At 33.8% G+C, this 21,085-nt stretch overlaps 1 protein-coding gene across 1 annotated transcript; it reads left to right on the plus strand.

Annotated features, from left to right (window-relative positions):
* Positions 1–635: 635 nt before the first annotated feature.
* Positions 636–5,363, plus strand: LOC123670558 (gamma-gliadin-like). Its single transcript, XM_045604053.1, has 3 exons — positions 636–1,014; positions 3,106–3,631; positions 5,035–5,363. Exons 1-3 carry the CDS (start codon positions 964–966, stop codon positions 5,271–5,273), a joined length of 816 nt encoding a protein of 271 aa, XP_045460009.1. The 5' UTR covers positions 636–963; the 3' UTR covers positions 5,274–5,363.
* The last annotated feature ends 15,722 nt before the right edge of the window (positions 5,364–21,085 follow it).

Here is a 21,085-nt window from a genome sequence, read left to right on the forward strand (position 1 = left end):
TTTCAACAGTTTTTGTAGGTTGAGTTGAATTTTCATGTAATTTTTCATAATAAAATGTTATTATCTGAAATTTTGTTTCCCCTATATTTTCGAAACAAATAGGTTTTTCAAAAATCATCAAAGGACAAAATATTCTTAGAATAGTCCAAGGAACAACCCCCTGAATTTTTGCCGCATGTTTAGGAAACACCCTGTAGATAGGTCCTCAATATAGGTATTATAAGTTGTAAAAATTTCGATTCCGCATATTGAATTTATTGTTTCAGACGATTGTTCAAGTCAGATGGACTTTATGAGACTTCTACATCAACAAAAATAAAATTCAGTTGGCATAAAGGATAATTCGTCTCAAATTGATTAAAAAAAAATCATTTCAATATAAAAGTTTTGGTTCGCTGAGAAATCAATTACCAGAAGTAACATCAATAACAAACAATAATTCCGAAATCATTCTACCTATCTAGAGTTCATATTAACAAAATGACGGCAAGACAAAGATACAGTTTCTACATCCGTGAACCGACAACCTTGATGCAACCAGATATGCATTTACTCCTACAAATCCGAATGTGAAAGTATAAACAAAGTTAGATCCAATTTCATCTCTTTCATTGTAAATACCACGTAAAATTATAATCCCACTGAAGCAAGGAATTACAATACTCCGCATCCTCTCTACTCACGATGGATGCTGATAAAGATCATTTAAGCTAGGAAAGGACCGATAGAAAAACAAACTCGGTTCATGAAGTGTCCCATCTCACCTGTTACCATTTCTGGTATACTCCCTCATCTCGCGAAGAGGAAAGAAACTCTAATTATAAGTGTGATTACGGCTATTGAAATACACAAGGATTTGGCAATGGGTCTATGAATTCGTACTGGTGGTAAAGTAAGACAATATGAAGTTCACGGTGACTCCCTGGGTGTGGAGAATGGTATATATGGGTGAAAATTTGGTAAATGAGCCATTGTGATTTTGATCAGCTAGTAGGCAACATGTTTTCGAAACTGGTAAGTTGTGACAGCGTATTGGTCATATTCTTTTTTCGGTTGTGTTTACGTAGTGTGCTGTGGGGATGACTCGTTTGAGTTTATGGAATTTCGTTTAAGTGTTTATCGTGAATGAATGTGATGAAGGAATATACCAGTGCTACTTCATCCCTATTTTGATTATACGGAAATTCAATTACAGTACGATTTTTTTTTCTTGAGAATTGTGGAATTTCAATAATTGGTTTTTGGTTTTCGCGTAGTGGTCTGAATTGAACTAAAATCATTACTGAAAATTTGAGGAAAACATAAATGAATTTGGATGTTTACAACTTTTTTCTGGTTATGAGTCGTTTTGTTTTTACCTTTTTAAATTTAAAATTTTTTTATAATTTTTTTTCGGATAAAGATCGACGCCATATTGTTAAGCTCAATTTCTCAAATCTTGAATCATTATCTTTTCAATATCAAATTTATTCAAATTTCTCAATCTATGCATCAAAGAGTTGGTTAAGTGAGAGAAACATTGATTGATATTATTAAATTGAATAATAATTTGAAATTCAAAATGACTCTATTATTGAAGATTTTTTCGCTATATACAGGGTGGCCACTTTTTCAATGGGATTGTATTGGTAACTTTTAAACCATAAGAGTTAGAAGGTCGGTCAAATGGAGAAAAAATTGCATGCATAGAAGCATTATTTAGTTTTAGTGGGATTTCAATGTTTATTTACATCTCAACTGTTCTTTTGTTATCTATGTAAAACATTTTTTTGGTGAATAAACTTATTATTATTATTATTATTATTATCAAGTAGTTCAAACAAATCGAAATTATCAGGGCCGGTTATTGAGATATCATAAGAAAAGTAAATTCTGTCATTTTGATTTTTCTTTTTTTCCCGCTTTATTTCAAATATTATCAAAAAATGTTACAGGAATTTTTTATTCGACAGTAAATTGTTCTCAATTTGACGTAATCAGATTTCGTATCCAACGTTTCGTGCTCTCTGGGCCACCCTCAACTTAATTTTTTTCAATACGGACCTGTATATTTTATGACACTTTTCGAAATAACTTTTAACGCTGAATTCAACGATATATCATACAATGTCATTCAAAGTTGATTTTCAGGTGATTTTGACAAAATGACAGAATTTACTTTTCTTATGATATCTCAATAACCGGCCCTGATAGTTTCGATTTGTTTGAACTACTTGATAATGCTTCTATGCATGCAACTTTTTCTCCATTTGACCGACCTTCTAACTCTTATGGTTTAAAAGTTACCAATACAATCCCATTGAAAAAGTGGCCACCCTGTATGACCCGTATAAACTCCTTCTTCTTTATTATTAGCAGCATTCAATTTAATGTTCATCTTGACAAAATGGGAAATAGACTTTGAGACTCATAAGATCATATATCTCGAAAAAAAAAGCTAGTCACTCTCATTTCATTGTCTTATATGTTTAATTCCATCCTATACTATGGATGATGATATTTTTTTATTTTTTTCTCAATTTTGTATTAATTTTGTAAACCACTAATAATGAATTCTTAATTCCAGTTGAACAAGAAACTATTACAAATCATTGCTATATTTTTGCAGATACGCTGCATTATAGAATTTTGAACTTGAGTTCAAATTTAAAATTATTTTTAATTATTATATTATTATTATTATTTATCTTAAAGAGATATAGTTGAAAGATTAATTCGGAATAAATTACTTATTACGTTCCATCCACATTAAATTAATTCTAGGATACTTAATATGAGAAATGAGTTACTCTATTTCTGAAAAAAAATATTAATATTAATATTAATTTCCTTATCAATATTAATTTAGTGTAAGTAGTGATAAAAAATCAACATGAAGCTGAAATGAGTCGTATAAAGTTCCAAACCTTTACAAGCTATCTTATATGTAGAAACTTTGAATGGCGATGAAAAGCTTCAAATCAGTTCTACCTTTGCCTCCTGAAGATGTTCTTGGATAGTGAGAATCGATTTCTATTAAATCAATGTCAATTTAATTTATATTAGTTATATCCAAGAATATTTATTTTATTCTATCTCCTATATAATATAAACTTTTGGTTTCAGGTAGTGGTAGCTTTGTTCTTGGCTGTAGCAAACTCAGCCTACACCGGACCACTAGCTGGTGGACAATCAGCAGCCCAGTTTCCAGCTGGAATAGATCCTCAAGCTTGCCCAAACTATCCCATCTGTGAAAATCCATCAGTTGCCGTTAACCAAGTTGCTGCTTCAGCCTATGCCTCCCCTTACCAAACACCCCAATACAGTCAAGCCCAATATGCTCAACCTCAATACACCCAACCTCAATACAGTCAACAACAATATGCTCAACCCCAATATGCTCAACCCCAACTAGATCAATCTAGATACACCTCAAGTCCTGCCCAGCAATACAATCTGCAACAACCCGCAGTTCAACTCCAACAAAGACAATATAACCTTGCTCAACCACAATTTGCTCCTAATCAAGCATACAAGAGTGCTCAGCCTCAATATCCCTCACATTTGCAAGCTGCTTTAGACAGAGGAGAATACATTGGTGATGGAGACTATCACGGTGAAGGACTCGCTGAATCCGGAGCTCAAGCCCAAGGTAAGTTAAACAATGAAAAAGTCCAGATTTATGAATGATGACCAAAATAAGAAATCATATGGCGTTTCTGGTCGGAAACTCAATAAATCTCATCGAACAATTATAATTTTTTCGCTTCGGGGAAACCGAGTATCTACTGAAGTAACTTTCTGAGAATGTGTCCAAAAATGTTTTGACGATTGGATTAGGTTAGTGTAATTTTATTATGAAGGAGCCAGTTTTGGAACAAACATAATACATTTTAATGAATAATAGTATATTCTAAAACAAGTTGCAGAATGAGCTCCTATTCCAACACGAATGCGAAATTCGAAAACGAGAGACGAAGGAGCGAGTTTTCGAACGCAAGAGTGTTGGAATTGCCTTCTGCAACTAGTATTAGACGATATTTTCTCTATTTCAGTGAAGCTTTGTGAAATATTGTAGAAATTCAATGGAAAATTCTAATTATACATCCTAGTGACTTTTGTATTGTATCTTGGCAGTTGCTGTGACTGTTACTAAAATTGACAAATTACGGAATTCCAATTTGAATCTTACGTTTCGAATTTTCGAATAATTCAAAATTACGAATTAAATTCATGAATTATGTCTGACGAAATCGATTTAACACAACTAGAATAAAGATAAATTGCGAATAATGTTGCAAATTATTTCACTATATCCAAATTAAACATTATATTGACAATTATTGACGTTTGTTGAAATTTGATAGGATTGGAAGTTGGAAGGTAGTAGAGACAACCACAAAACGAAAAATATAACTGAAAACGATGCTATAATGAGTTCAGTACAGCATCGTTTTTAGAACTGTAATGAACCCATTACGATACTGAAATAGAGAAAACCTATTTCAGTTGTATAAATTGCTGTGAAAAAATGTGAAAAGAGCGACGAGACCATTTTCTTTTCAGATCTCTAATCCTATTCGGATTCACTATACATACTATTTTCAACATGAAGCCAACACAATCAGACATTGAATTGTACAACTCACCAAGTTATCTAATGGAATCAATTGATTCAAAAGAAAGACAACCTCGTATCGGTTGTACTTGAACCTCGCACGTAATGAGTTCACATTCTAAATAATTGTTCCGTCTGACCACAGACATGGATAAAAAAACGGTTACGATTTTCTCAATCATTTTGTCCAAATCAAGGACTGAAGACTTATTTATTGTGAAATATAACCACAAAAAAACACATATTACCAACAAAGGTTTAATATTTCCACGATAATTCATTACCTTCGTCTCTCGAAATATCTCAGTTACAAAAAACGTCTACGTGCTACTATCTATAGAAATAAATTGAAAATAAAAATAGAAGATTTCAGAGTCAAGTAGTTCGAATATCGAAGTGTTCTTGTGTATTTTTTCCTTAAATACTCATTCTTTCAGGACCAGTAGCCCAAGCATATAATCCAGCAAGCTACCAACAAGCTTATTCCGCCCAGCAACAATACCAAGCTGCTGCCCAAATACCACAGCAGCAATACCAAGTTGCTGCTCAAATACCACAGCAACAATACCAAGCTGCTGCCCAACCTGCAGCTTACCACGGAGCTCAACAACCAGCAGAATTGCCTGCAGGTTTGGCACCTGGAGCTTGCCCTAACTATCCCTTTTGCCAGCAATAGGCTGAAAGAAGCTTTAAGTTTTGTTAGTTAAGTTTTTTAAGCTGTGAATACCTCTGTATAATTTATTTCATTAAAAAAGAATAATTCATATGTTTTGTAGTAAGTTGAAAAAAGTAGATAGAAATCGATATTTCAATACGGAATTGAAGTATCCATTGAAAGGGTTTGTTGCAATTTATTCTTTGAAGAATGTTTCAAACAAATTATGAATCATGAAAAAATACTCGTTTTTGACTTCAAACAATTTTGTACTGAACATGACCTTATTAAGTATGACAAAAAAAAGGTTGCTGTATTTCAAATATACTTTATACCATTAAAGAAGAACAACGACTGAAACAGAAGAAAGATAATCCTTTAGGTGTTATGCATACAGACATCATCTCTGTCATTATTTATGAGGGAAGAATGATCCTTGCCTATGATTCACGGGGTCTTTATAAATTATTGTAAAGACGTAGTAAACCTTTTAAATGTTCCTCATCGTTTTTTACTAATACGAATAGTAGGAGCTTTTTAGACCGTGTTCACTTGTGCGCCAATTGAGTGTATTATATTGTAAGTATGAGACCACATATATAAGTCAAAAATGTAGCCTGACGAAGCCAAAGTGTTGGCGAAACAATTGTCGTAGACCTTATTCATTGATATAGTTATCTTCAAGAATGATACATATTACATATAGGAAAACGGTGAGAGATGACGCACCTTTCGTAAAATGCGCCGGACATCCACTGTTTTGAACTGATCGTGGTCCTAAAATCATAAATAATTCTTTGGTTATCAATCTTTTATATTATAACATCAACATGAAAAAAACTCAAACATTTTTCTAAAATAAAATAAAATACAAAATTTTGATTATGGCAATCTCTCCCGCATCCCATGGGTGACACGACGCATTGGGTTTGGGTGAAATTGCTCAAGGGGCTCAACATAACATGCTTACGTTTTGGCAATTGTTTTTTTCCCACAGGTCATACACTAGTTTTTGAAGGATTTGCACGTGTCATAAAGCCACCTGCGTCACTCCACGTACTGAATCCATTCCACTGTAGCTTTGGTAAGCTCCAAGCAACCTTAGCATTCATTTTCGTCAAAAGTTTTGTCGTCTATGGAATCGTTTTCCAGCGACCCATTTTCTTCATAGGAAGAACTTACCAAACGTCGTTTTACACGTTTTATTCTAGTACGGTTGTTTGTCATCAACTTCTTGGGTATGTTTTTTCTGATGTCTTTTGTGATGTTTTTCTAATTATTTTTTCTGACATTTCATTCTCCTTACGGTTTCCTTCTTTTTACCTCTCCAATCTTTTTTTTATCTACAATCAGTCGAGTTCTGTGCAGACAAAAGCTCAAAATATTTTTGCGCCCTTCTTTGTTCATACCTTCAGCTCGGTACATGGATGAATCTTTGGCCTTTCGAATGCTCAAAGTGGGATTTTTTTTGAAAATAGTGTAAAAAGTCGGTATTTTGGGTCTGAAAATAAAAAACTATTATGCGTCATCTGTCCCGAAATATCATGCGTCATCTATTCCAAACCCATGGGATAGATAACGCACCTGCTTATGTTACAAAAAATTTCGAAAGGTAGAGTTAGCTTAGTGAATATAGCTTTTATAATAACCCAACTTCAAACTAAATTCGTCAGAACGTCGACTTTTACCGTATTTCTTATTAATAGTGGATCAAACTAAACACCTTGCAATCTTTTTAGGTACTTATCAACTATATATCACCAAATATCTTGTAAGTATATCTCACTTTCATTATGATTTTTGTCGAACAGCAAGAGTAAACCGTCTGTATACACCTGTCTTGGGCAACCGGCGCTGCGTGTACCACTAACGCGAATTATCGATCATCATACCACTTTTCAACTGTTTTTGTCAATGGTGTTTATTCAATGCACAAAACAATTTTTATACATTTTTCAAATAACAGCCATTATAGCGTCACTTCAATACCTCGTTCCAGATTTAACTCTATGTTTTAATCAAAATAATAAATCTGGTATGACAATGACATAAACATTATTTTATACCACCATTCAAGTGTACCCAATCCAAGTAAAATGGGGTAGATCAAGCAATTCAAAAATAATTCGAAGAATTTGCAATGCATGGTACATTCCATAATAAACTTCGAGGTCACTTAAACCACTTCAATGGAAGCGATCATGATTGTTCTCATTACTCAGTGAAATCCGATAAAAACTGCACGGCAAGGTACTCCACTTCCTTCTTCATCACCGAATAACTCAACGGAATCAAAAACTCTTGCAATGAATATTCACGAGAATTGAAGCCACTAACACAGGTTTGGAGAGTTGTATGTACTACTTTATTCAATATTTCTTAACTGAAGACTTTTGCGGTAGAAATATATTATTCATTCCTATGGTATGCTTTCTCCATTCTATGAATCAATAATTTGTTGTTGAAGATGTTGTTTGAAGATTTAGCGCGAGGAAATAGCGCTCAAAAACATTTCGTCCCGATATCTGGTAGAGTAAATTAAAAGGGACGCGTAATATGAAGAGCGGAAAATTCAAAAGAATAAAGTACTTTCGTTACATATGTATTAAAAAAAAGAAAAAATACTTAATATTTCATCGACAACAAAACTAACCGAATCGAAATTTTACGTTTATACATGAAATCAAAATTTTAAGCTTAGTGATATTTCACGTTGATGAGCAAAACCAAAGAAAATTCCAGTATAATATCGAAAAAATTTCCGTACAGCAGATACTTTGAATTTAATTTGTAGATTTAAAATAATCACTAGAATGTTCAAGCCAAATTTCAGTATATCATATCCTCCCATATCCAGCCCTTCATTGAGGTAAACTGACCGACAACACTGTCGACATTACATTATATCACATTACTTGTTTGGTAGATAAGGGACGGAATTTTTGGTTTATTATTTTGAACCATAAATCTTTGTAATCGCATCAAAAAACCAGAACCTCTTGTCCCCATTAAAATATTGAAAATGTTTCTGAATGTAAATGTTTATTATTTTCTTGTGTGATATCTGAAACTTTCCTCTGAAATAATCAAAATTTTTTACAAAAAAAATTAAATCTCTCTCATTAAAAATTGTACAAAATAGAATTTAAAAATTGTGCTTACTATCAGCACTCAGCAGTTGGTCTGAGATGGCAGTATTTGGATAAATTGATTTTACAAAAATAAGTATGTGTAGGATTTCACGTATACCTACTTATGCGTTTCGACCCTGGCACACACACCGGACTCATCAGTGTGACTTTGGTATAATTGTGTGTGCCGTGTCACAGACGCTTGGGGAATTTATTATTGTCGGGAGCCGCCGGGACTCGAACCCGGGACCTTGTTGCATCTCGGTGAGTGAGAACACAGTCTTAGCCTCTAGGCCACTGAGTGCTGTGTTTTATTATTGTTGCTATGTGGGCTTTATGAGAAGCCGCCACATGACTCCCTCCCCAGTGACGGAGGAACGAGGGTTACGCGTGTTACGAGGTCATCGGTGCAGCTGGGTGATTGCCGCCTAATCAGAGCTGCACCTCGCGGCATCGTGCGGACGGTGAATGCCGCCTATTCAGGTCCGCTATACCTTCGGCAGACCAAGGAGCACGTATTGCACGTCATGGGAATGGGCGTCTAGAGTTTCGTTGGAAATTGCAGATATATGGGAGCTATGCATCAACCTTCTGCTTTCCAGGAAACATCGTTAAGATGGCCTTTCCCATCACGTCGGGCTTGCATGCTGTGACGACGGAAACACGAGGCTCGGCGTGCCATCGGCTCTAGTGTCCGACGGACACCCCAGTAGCCGTAACGTTGAGCGGGGCAGTGAGTCGCCTCTGCGCTCCAACGCCGCAGTTTTCCGCCATCACGTCGGGGTCACCAATGTAGGATTTCACGTATACCTACTTATGCGTTTCGTCCCTGGCACACACACCGGACTCATCAGTGTGACTTTGGTATAATTGTGTGTGCCGTGTCACAGACGCTTGGGGAATTTATTATTATCGGGAGCCGCCGGGACTCGAACCCGGGACCTTGTTGCATCTCGGTGAGTGAGAACACAGTCTTAGCCTCTAGGCCACTGAGTGCTGTGTTTTATTATTGTTGCTATGTGGGCTTTATGAGAAGCCGCCACATATGTATAACTGTAGGTAGAGTATATTCAAAATCACTTAGAGGAAGCTGAATATTTCGATTATACAGTGGTTGTTCAAATTTCAGAAATTCTTTTGGGGCCACTGAATTTATTGCCTAACATACTTTCGAATAAACCCCGATATTTAGCGGATCGCGGTATCTTCTTCAAAGGGCCATCTATGGCCAAGCGTTTTTATGGACTAGTTCAAGTGATACACTGCGAATGCAGGACAATTTGTATAATCTGAATCAGTGTTGAACGCACTTGAACGCTTTCATATATTTTCATGAAAATATCGAGGATTAAGTCTAGGGCAATGACTAATATTCAGTTCTCGAGTAGCTCAGGCCCGTACTAAGAAAATTAAATTTTCGATGTTCCGTGAAACAAACTCGTGAAACATTAGTTTTTAGAAAAAAATGTACGCTTACCTATATCGAATACTCTATCAAGCAAACCTATTAGCAAGATTGCCAATATCTGTAATCTCATTTTATGTAGAGGTAAATAATAAATATCGAATATACTTCAAAATCGGTATGAATACGCACATGTTAATCTCTGAATAATGCGTTCAGCTATTTTACGCAACAATAAAATGATTAAATCTCATAGTAATAGATCTTGAAAAATGTGCTGCATATCAAACCCAAATACATAAATTTTGGGATGTCAGGTGTTGTTTATTCAGGTGAAGATTATTTTATCAGTAGCATTGTATCGAATGAAATTCTTTCAAATAAAAATCATATCAACTTTAAACTACAGATGGATGGAGCTTTCAATCTAATTAGCGAAAAGAGAAATAACCCTACGTTCAAAAGCCTGATCTGAGTAGTAGTAAGTATTATTAAGTGAAATATGAATATGAATATGAAATACATATTTCATTATCAGAATGTTTTGAAACATTTTGTATATATCTCGAATACACAAATCAAAACAATATCTAAAATAGCAGGAGGAAGAAAGAACAATGGAAGTAAATTCATTCAAGTTCAAATTAAGAAGTTATCTAAAAAACTTTGAATGCACGGATCACAAATATTAATCAATTACTAGATGGCGAATGCGCCGGTGCTCTTCGATATTGTTTCATTTATTAGTTCGCAAATCAAAAAGTTGATACAATTTTTGGTTTAAGCAAGGTTTGCAAGGAACATTATCAACTATGATGACATGATTGTTTCATAAAATTATAAGCACATGAAAGGTTTTTAGATGAACTTAGAAGTGTTCAGTCTGAAGATAAGGCAAACTTGTAATAACATTGATCAGAAAATGTAGAGGAAATTATATTGGTTGATTTTCGTTTTCACCGAAAATCTTTACTCCTTTAACTTTCAATGTGTGTTGCATGATCTCAAAACTAATCAAAATCTTATTATGAGTAAGCAAAATTCTTTGGCAAACTTCTCCAAAAGAAGGAAAATTGATGCAGGCGAATCTTCAAGTTTTTCGAGTTTGAATACAGCAGCTGACACTTGAACAGGTGAAAATCAATCTCAAGAAGTGTCTGTAAATTCAAGGACATTGGAAACCAATAATCAATATTTTTTGTTTTGTTTATAACACGTAGAAGAGTTGAACCAGAATATACATATTCACATCTCAACTTTATGGTCATGGAAATGTTAGGTAAATTTTTTTCATTATTCTCATTGACTTTTCCTTGGTATATAGCTTGAAATATCTTATTACTGTTATTTACATTCTTATTCAAATTTTCATCTTGATCGAATATGCAGATTTAAAATTAAAATGAAGAGGTGTTCATATCATAAAAACCTGAAATTCAAGAAGAATATTGGACAAGTAATACCCATTTACCTATTAACTTAACGAAAGGAATGAGATTTTAAGTATATATTTAGGAGCCGAAAGCCTACAAACCCCCTTGCTTCATGCAAAATATATTGTTTTGCTTCCATCATCAGGACCATATCAAATATAAGCAAAATTTAGAAAAAAACTAATAGGTATCTCAGTGACGACAGATTTTAGATTCGGCGAATAGATATTTATTTATTTTTTATTTTATTTATTTATTTATTACACTATTCAACAGCCTTAGCCAATTACAGAATGGGCAAAAAAAATTACAAAAAATGAAACTTTATAAAACTAAATACATTCCATGTGAAAACTAAAAAACAAAAGAATTCGAAGCCAAGTGCGAGCTATGCAATGAGTAAACAAAAGAAAAATAATAAGAAGTGCCCACACCTAGCTTCACATTTGGTCATTTAAATCAGACTATGATCCAAGGAATAGTCCTCCTTATAACAGACGGTCTACTATCGAAGATATCAAAAACATCCTCTACAGAGAGGTAGCTTTGACATATCCGGTACAGAGGCGAGAAGAGAAGTACATTTGTGCGTGGAAAAGGAAGGTAAAAGGTAGTCGAAACACGCACGGGCAATCTTGGCACATGTAAATTAACCAGAAAAAGTAAGAAGGGACAATCAATTCCTGAGCAAAGAATTTTCTGAAGAAATACTAGACCCATATAGTATAGGTGCGACGCCTATCCAGACTATCGACCTTAAATCTGCCCAGCAGCCGTTCATGTGCTATACCACGGTTAGGGTAGATTCCATCAAGTCTAAAAACTAACATACTTCAAAAATCTGCACTTTTTCCAAACCAGAAATGTGAACACCGTATCCCGGGTTCCAGACAACGCACGCGTACCCAAACTTTGACCTCACGGGAGCGTTAAACAAAACGAAGAGGGTTCCAGAATCAATTAGCCACTTAGAACTCCTCACCAGAAAGCCAAGCGCCTTGAATCCACAAGATATAACCAGACGCACGTGGGGTGTGAAAGTCAATCTCGAGTCAAACACAACACCCAAATCTTTATACCCCCTGGACAAAATGTGACCCTCAATATTATATTGAAATTCAATTTGTGCCATCCTCCGACTGAATGAAATTAAGCAACATTTATTTATGTGAGAGGAAGTGAATTTCTTGCACACCAACGATTCAACCCATCAATATCACCCTGAAGTTCCCAACAATCCTCAATATAATAAATTAGTGCATGAAAGACTCAAAAATTCTTAACTTTGCGTCACATTTTTTCTTTATATTTTTGCCTTATATGCTTAAGTCAATCAAGCATATGTGTCGATGAATCTCAGTATTAGCAGAGGAAATGTAACGGGGCATCATACATTTCAACGTATGATACGAGAGAACAGATAAAAACCTCAGCCAAAACTCTGTCTCCCCGTATCGGTGTAGTGACTGGTTTGTGTAAACGTTTACAGAATAAGCTGACATAATTTATATTGAAGGACTTCCTCTTCAACCAAAACAAAATTTTCTTCATCGGTTGACGACTCTATAATTTCCAATTGGATCCTAAAACAAAAAAAAAGAAGCAGAATAGAGTACTAAATATTAGTTTTCATTATATCGATTTGAAGTTAACTACCCATTCTAAAAAAGAATCTGAAACTGAATGGATAGCTTGGAAACCACCATGAAATTCATAAATCGGACAATTATTCACCAAGTGGTCAATAGTTTCTTCTACACCGCACTCACATAGTCGGCTATCAATAGAATGTCATTTGAAGAGGGTACTATTACAACGACCATGACCAGTTCTAAGTCGATTTAAAATACACCAAATTTTCCTAGGAAGATTGAAACCTAGAACTTTTTCTGAAGGATCAACGATAAGACTTTTGTTGAAGACGTTAGAAGAAGTCCATCCCGAACGCCAAATTTCCTTGTCACTTTCATTCGATTGAAGGAAGGTATTAGTCCATAAAGGTTTGCGTGATTTCAATCTAGCAGTTCTAGTATCTGGGAAATAGGATACAATTGGAAATGAGTTCGGGTAGAAATGAAATTTATCCCAAGATTTCTTGACTGCAACCTGTCTACGAATATGAGGCGGAATTATATGTGATAGCACCGGTAACCAATCTAAAGGAGTAGATCTAATAGTCCCACTAATAATTCTCATAGAAACGTTAAACTGTGCATCAATTTTATGAACATGAGCACTATTGAACCAAACAGAACAACAATATTCAGCAGAAAGTTATGTGTGAAGAAGAAATGACGGGATTCTAGGTCATTGAAAGTCAACAGAAAAATAATATTATGGAATATACTCGGGAGTATATTACCCAAAAATCCTTTGCAAGATGACACTTGATAACATCACTCATTTTATTGAATTTATGTCCTATATTTTATACCTTAATGTAATTTCCGGTTTGACCTTGGTGTTCTTATCAATTCATTCGAACAATTTAATATTCAAAATTGTCGAGTTGAACTTATGTAAACGCTTTATGGCGCGTTAAATAATGCAACTATTTGAGCTCTTTCCGTTTCCACATGAGGACAATGTGGCAATAAAATATTATCATAAAATATACATTCAATTCCCAGCCGACTTCAAGAAAGATTATAAAAATATCCTCTCACGAAAAGAAAACTTTTCCACCTACATTTAATGCATAACGATTTCTTAACGCGCCTATACACAATCGTTCGACTTGGTATTCATGAAACAAATGAACCATAGTATCTAAAAATGATGAAGGATTTATCGAAACAAACCTCAATATAACAAATGAAATTATTTCTTATAACCACACGCATTCATTATTTTGATTTCTTGTATATTTACATTTCTACGATTTGTAAGTAACAACCACAGTTGTCTCAAAATATTCTAGGATTAAAGTTTCTCAAACTAGGTAAAAGTGACTAATTTTCATTACTACACTATTTTTTTATGTAAAAAATATAAGTCAATTACTATAAATATTCAAGAACCAAATTCTCCCACTCACAATGTTGGATAAAATTCAATTGGAATTTTCTTTTCAGAATCCTTTTTTTTTCGAATTCTGTTTCCAGGATACAGCTCATCAGGCATTGAGCAATGAAAAATATAGTAATTTACGTAACAAGTCCTGAAAATAGGGTTTTTTTGGACGAATAGACAAAATTCCAGGACGAGCGTAAGCGAGTCCTGGAAGTCTGTGAGTCCAAAAAAACCATTTTCGGGCGTGTTGCGTACAATATTTTTTCGGCAACCATGTAAAATAACACTATCGCTGCTGCTTTCCATATTTTATTGCTATTGCGATCAAAAAACATGCAAATTGTTGACAACTAATTTCATATGAACTGTCAGCCGTTTTCTCTGTTGCTATAGTAATGATCAACTGCATTTATTAAAGATATACCTACCAAGATTTTCATATTCACAATGACACAAACGACGTGATTCTTTTCCGGCCTAGTCCGGGAAGTACGTACTTTCCGGACTAGGCCGGGAAATGCTACTTTCTCAGAGAAAAAGCGTCCGGGAAGTGGGCACTTCCCGGGCGGTTGCCGAAAAATGTATTTTACTATGGTAGACCGGGGACTTTCTAATTGGCTTTTTATAAAAAGTTATGTGGTCTTCAATTGGCGCATAAATGAACGAGCGCTGCACAATTCCTGACTCCAAGTCAGTGCTTTAGTAGGTAATTTTTTAGCTGTATAGAAATGTCCCCATTTCACTTTCTGAACAATACTACAAATAGAAAATCTACGTAAAAAAACCTTTACATTTTCACATTTCATATTTCCATGTTTTCCATATTTCATTGCGATTGACATAAAAAAACATGCAAATTTTTGACAACTAAATTCATATGAACTGTCAGCCGTTATCTCGGTTGCTATGGATTCTATGATTCTTTTCCTGCCTAGTCCGGGAAGTACGTACTTTCTGGACTAGGCCGGGAAATGCTACTTTCTCAGAGAAAAAGCGTCCGGAAAGTGAGCACTTCTCGGACGGTTGCCGAAAAATATATTTTCATCTTCAATTGGCAATTTTAGAAATCACAGGCAAAGAAAGAGACATGAATATTAATTTATGCATACTTTTATTCAACTTTGACATATAATGTAAACCTTTTTCCAGGGCCGTCGCTAGGGGGTAGGCAGGGGAGGCGACCGCCTAGGGCGGCAAAATTCTGGGGCGGCATTTCAATCTTGATCAACAGAAATCATATGTGTAAAAATTCAAAGTAAGAAATGAGATTTAAATCGGTTAGAAACAACACGAAAATATACAGACAATTTAATCAACAATTTAAACTATCAAAGGTGCCGCATTATACACAACAACTCATAAATATCCAGATGTCGTCTAAACCCCCTGAAAAAAAACAAAATGTTCAAACGTTTTATAAAGTGGAACTCAGCAGAAGGACCTGAAATCGCAGAGCCTATTCTAGAGGGGCGGCAAAGATTGAAGGAAGGTATTTTCTACTTTTTCCGAGAAATCTAGGTACTAAATTACTAGAAGAATGTATTGAATAGATTTCTTTTTACTTTCACCGTGATTTTTTTTTCGGATTAATAACTTGATTTTTCAATGCTGATTGGAAATTGGAATATTATTTCGAATTTTATAAATCAATTACCTATATTTTAAAATAAAGTTGACAAAGCCGTCAAATTTACTTTATAAGAGTATCTAGATACAAAATAAGATACTTTTTTGCAAAGGTATCTTAAGATACTTAAAAAAAAAGAATTCAAATAACTATCTGAAGATTCTTTTTCAGATACTTGATAAGGTACTTTGTCAGGTGTTAAAATGCTAGGTACAATTCTGAAATTCGGAGGGTCTTGCAATTTTGTTTTCGGTAGTAGGCATAAGAGCGATATTAACGGAACTGAAATAGTTATCATTCGAACATTTGTAATAGATTCCATTACCACATTTTTAACATCTTAAAAACATTACGGACCGTGACGTGCCTTTATGAGAAATCGTCCTTGCTTCCTTTCATAACTAGCAATTGGTTTCTAGCACAGTTTTATCACTTTATTGCCTCTGTCGAAGATCGGTTTTGTTTACGTTATACCAGCTGCTGAAATCGAGGGTAGATTTTTGTGACCTAATACGGGTTTACGAACAATTCATGGAAAAAACCAAATATATTCAAGTAATGGAATTTTTATCTGTTTCGTCCAACAATTTTCATTGATTTCTTTAGTAGTTTATCAATTAATAATGTTTCCTGATTAAATTTGAATTCATAAGAAATAATTACACTCAATACATATTACGTCCATAAAACCTTTTTAACTTTTTATAAAAAAATCTTATCACGAATTTGCAAGGGCGTCGACTTGTATTTTTGCCGGGGCGGCAGAAACGCTAGAGCGGGTCCTTATTGAATATTATTATGAAATATGAAAGGACGAAAGGTATTGGTAGCGAACTCCATCTTTTTGATTCTTTACAATTTACGGCATAATTTGAAGAAAACTTAGAAATGTCGGCAAAAAAACGTACCGAATTCGTTATATTTAATTCGTTTTCTTTTCTCTTTGGTTCAAAAAATGGAAATAATGTATAACTTCGATCATTTTTTCCAATGATCGAAAAGTTCATTTCTAAATAATTCGTTGAATATTTTTTCCGGACAGATACTTTCATTTTTTGTTCTAGTCATTCATGTGTTCCTATTATTATTGTTACTTACAATCCTAAAATGAATTTTATTTTTTGTATAAGTTTGAACTTGTTGGTTTTGTTTTTGTTTTTTCTATGTTATTATTATTAAAATTTCCCAAACAGTCACCTTCAATTTTTCCATATTTCGGTAGAAGACCCCGATAAGCCAAAATAATTTTTTTGCATTTTGCAGAGTTGACTGTTAGGGCGGCAAATTGGGAATTTGCCTAGGGCGGCAATTTGGCTAGCGACGGCCCTGCCTTTTTCTCTTGGAGATCACAGAGCTGTAAGAGAATTCAGAATTAGATGTGATTGATTATGATATCATTGATTGTTATCGGTTAGTTAATGTAGATGAGAGGTTTTGATGACATGATAGTCCTGAAATTGGGCATGAATATTCGAGTGAAATATTTCACACATACAAATTGAATTTCAACCTAGTCCGATATGTTGCCAAGGAAATATTGGGCATTTTTTTATATTATCCTTGAATGATGTATTATTCTGATTGTTATTGGTTAGTTACTGTATAGATTAGAGGTTCTGATGACACGATACACTTTCAATTGGGTATTAACATTAGGGTGATAATTTTGCACATACAAATTGAATATCAACCTGGTCCGATATGTTGCCAAGCAAATATTGGGCATTTTGTCGATATTCTCCTTGAATTATCTTCTATTATTATTATTCAACGACAAGAGCTGAGGCTATCCCTATGAAGCTCAGAAACAAAATAATTGATACAGTATGTAAGTAATAAAGTAAATAAAAAAAATCACATGAAAAATATTTACAAATTTTAGAATTCGTAAAAGTGAGTTTACTTTTCTATTATTTATATTATTACGAATCATACGATATTATATATTTTTGAAATCAGGAAAAATTAAGCTTTCAAAAAATGGCACAGAAATCTAGTGTTCCCATTCGAAAAAACATAAATTTGGGTCATAGCTTCGTAATTAAAAACTCTTTTGAGAATATGAGCACGCCACTGGATTCTTCGTAAAAAAGTGCCTGTGTGTTTTAATTTCAGAGCTCTATCATCAGTATTAGCGGAGATATAAATGTTTTTCGATATCGCCATTTTTCCAATTTTCGCTTATAACTCGAAAACAAAAGAAGGTTGCCAAAAATGAATGCTACCCTTGTTAGTTTCGCAGAAAAAGAGACCGAGAATGGGGTATCAGATTTTGTCTATCTCCTCTGGTTTAAAAGTTTTAGTGCTAAAACATCGAAATTTGCCCACCCTGTACTGTCACAATTCAATAAAATATTTTCATTTGTTTCGAAGAAAATTGGGTTTAAGTGAATATCCCCTATCGGAATCTTACAGTATTTCCTGCATTATCAACCTATCATTTCGTAAATATTTTGAAGGTAAAACTGAGTCATCAAAAAACTTAATGAATTATTCTTAAAATTTCCTTCACGCATTTCTAATTACAAAAAAGTGCCACCTATACATCAAACAACTGGTCCTATAATTGAACGTCATTAACCTTGATGACTCAAAAAATTAGAAAAATCTGAGGAATCTGCAAACCGGTAGCGTTTATAGAAGGAGAGTTATATTCTCAATCAGGTTGTGAACTGTTGAACTGAACAGTAGGTATTCCACGTTCTTGAAATGTGTCGCTTTGTTAAGGTCGCAGTCTCCTGAAGTGGAATAGGAAAGCCTCGCCTTAGATAGGTATTTCAACTTTTTATATCTATCATGTACCTACAATATTTTTTAAAATAGTTGATTCAATGGCACATTGAATATTTGCCGTGGCAATGAAGCAGGTTTAACCTTGGGATCAACCTACAGAAAAGAAATACAATCTTTCCAATATCTTGGGAATTCAACGGCTGTTCATCAGGAAGGAAAATATTTCTAATATTATGAATTCAAGTAGAAAATATGGAAATTCTTCCGGTTTTTGATGATAATAACAATAAATTTCATCATTATCGAGGATTTTCGTCATTTCCTAACAATTTTTATATTATGACCAGTCTTGAAATTTAATTTGTCAATTGAATGTGACAAAGAAACTAAATACATTTAGAGATAGCAAGAGAGATAGAGATTCAGGTTTCAGATACATCGGTATTCGGCACTCCCTCAAATTTTTCAGCAATAATTTATGCTCTGAAAGAAATAGATATTGAATTAAAACAAAAAACATGCATATACGAATAATAATATGTATGTCCGCTAGCTCTCCACTCAAAATTGTTATTTCAAATGTACGAAAAACGACAACAATAATAATAATAATTTGCATTTTTCATTTTTTGTAGAACAACATACAACTCTCATTATAGAAAGTTCAGTAAAGGGTTAAGTATAAACCTGATGGAAATAATCTGTTGATCACTGGATCTATTAGCACTTTACTGATGAAGGTACCTGCACTATTGATCTATCAATTCACCGGATCTACGAATCTCTATGGCTCTATGTATGTGCTAAGTAGATCTATCAGCTAGATAGATCAGCTGACTTGATAATCTGATATCTGAATAACACTGAAAAAATGTAGAATGTGATTCTGTGAGGAAAATTTGAGGTGGGTATTTGGTATATATATTTTTGAAAAACCTCCCCTTCCGAAAATTAACCAAAAAATTATTTTTTTTTATTTTCCATGTTTATTGAGCTAAAGACACGAGACTTGGTAAATATCATTTGTCAATGAACCATTTCGAAATGTTTTCAACCCTAAAATATGCTCAGAAGGGATTGAAATAGTAAACCCCTAAAATATTTTTTTGTTATAACCTTCTTTGAACATATTCCTTCCAAAAAAACATTACTAAAAAGTGGTGTTACTTTTCCGGATGGAGCTTTTTCAAAAAACTTATACCAAATACCCACCTTAATTTCATCACAGAATCACCCCTTACATTTTTTTGATATTATTCAGATACATCCTGTATACTTAATGAAGGCATTGCCTTATCGTTGAGTCCATTAGGCATGATTATTATTATCTTGGCTTTCCGGAGATCTGGAAACAAAACTTTGAATTTTTAGTGTAAGTTTGAGTAGTTAATACGCAATATTTCCTCCGAGTTTTTGGATTTATAGCAGATTATATTTTCTGGATAATTCAAAAATACTGATTCTTTACTGAAACTCAATAATTCGTTGTCAAACCTTACCAGGAGTATTATGAGAATTTCGGCAGGAAATGAAAAAAAATAATATTTCAGAACTTCGACACCTTTTAAAATATTACCCAGATTTCAGTAATAATTCTCGAATAGAAAGTTTATTCATCAGTAAAATTCAACAACATAAATGTGTTAATATTCTTCGAGAAAAGAAAATATTTGAAATTGTTCTGATTTATTTAAGGGGTAAATAAATGTCTTCGAATGTTCTGCTTCTAATTATATCGGTATAAATCGAAAAAAAAGAATCCAACTTCTTAATTTCCGTAATATTATTCTGAAATTTAAAAAAATTTTTCTTAGAATAAATTTAACATGATTGTATTTCATGTAATGAAAAGAAGGCTCTGGATGAGATCAGTATATGGACAAGTGCGCCAAATTCTTTTTTTATGATAGTGCTTCTCTGAAGATTATTTTATTTCAATGAAATATATTTTTGAATAAGGAAAATGTGAATGTCCATTTATTATATTTTCAAAACTCAGATTTCTTATATTTCAGTTGCATTAAATTCCAACATTGATTTCAGTAAGAATTCGCAAAATATTCCCATAGAAAAGTAGAATAATGTCCTTTTTTAGAAAAAAACTGAATCTTGGTTCCTGATAACAGATCTTTCAAAATTTAATATTTTGCCTAGAATATACCGAAAAATGTCACCTCTTAAAGTTGTCGAGGTACTCATGAAACACATTTTATGCCCACAATAAAATCATCCCGATCCAGATAGGTACATCACATCCAAACTACACTGCATTAAAACCAGAACCGAACTACTACAAGAATTCCTCCAATCCACGCACCTATTCCATTGGCGTAACAAAAAATCGAACGAACCTTGATCGCCATTCGGAAGTATCGATAAAGGACAATCGTAATGCGAAATGAACGCAAATTCTTATCAATATTTCGTCATGTATATCTCCTATTAAAATCACCCCATTTACTGAATCGAGTGAACGCACCTGCTTTCAATTC

This window comes from Harmonia axyridis, chromosome 1 (genome assembly GCF_914767665.1).
Source record: "Harmonia axyridis chromosome 1, icHarAxyr1.1, whole genome shotgun sequence".
NCBI lineage: Eukaryota > Metazoa > Arthropoda > Insecta > Coleoptera > Coccinellidae > Harmonia > Harmonia axyridis.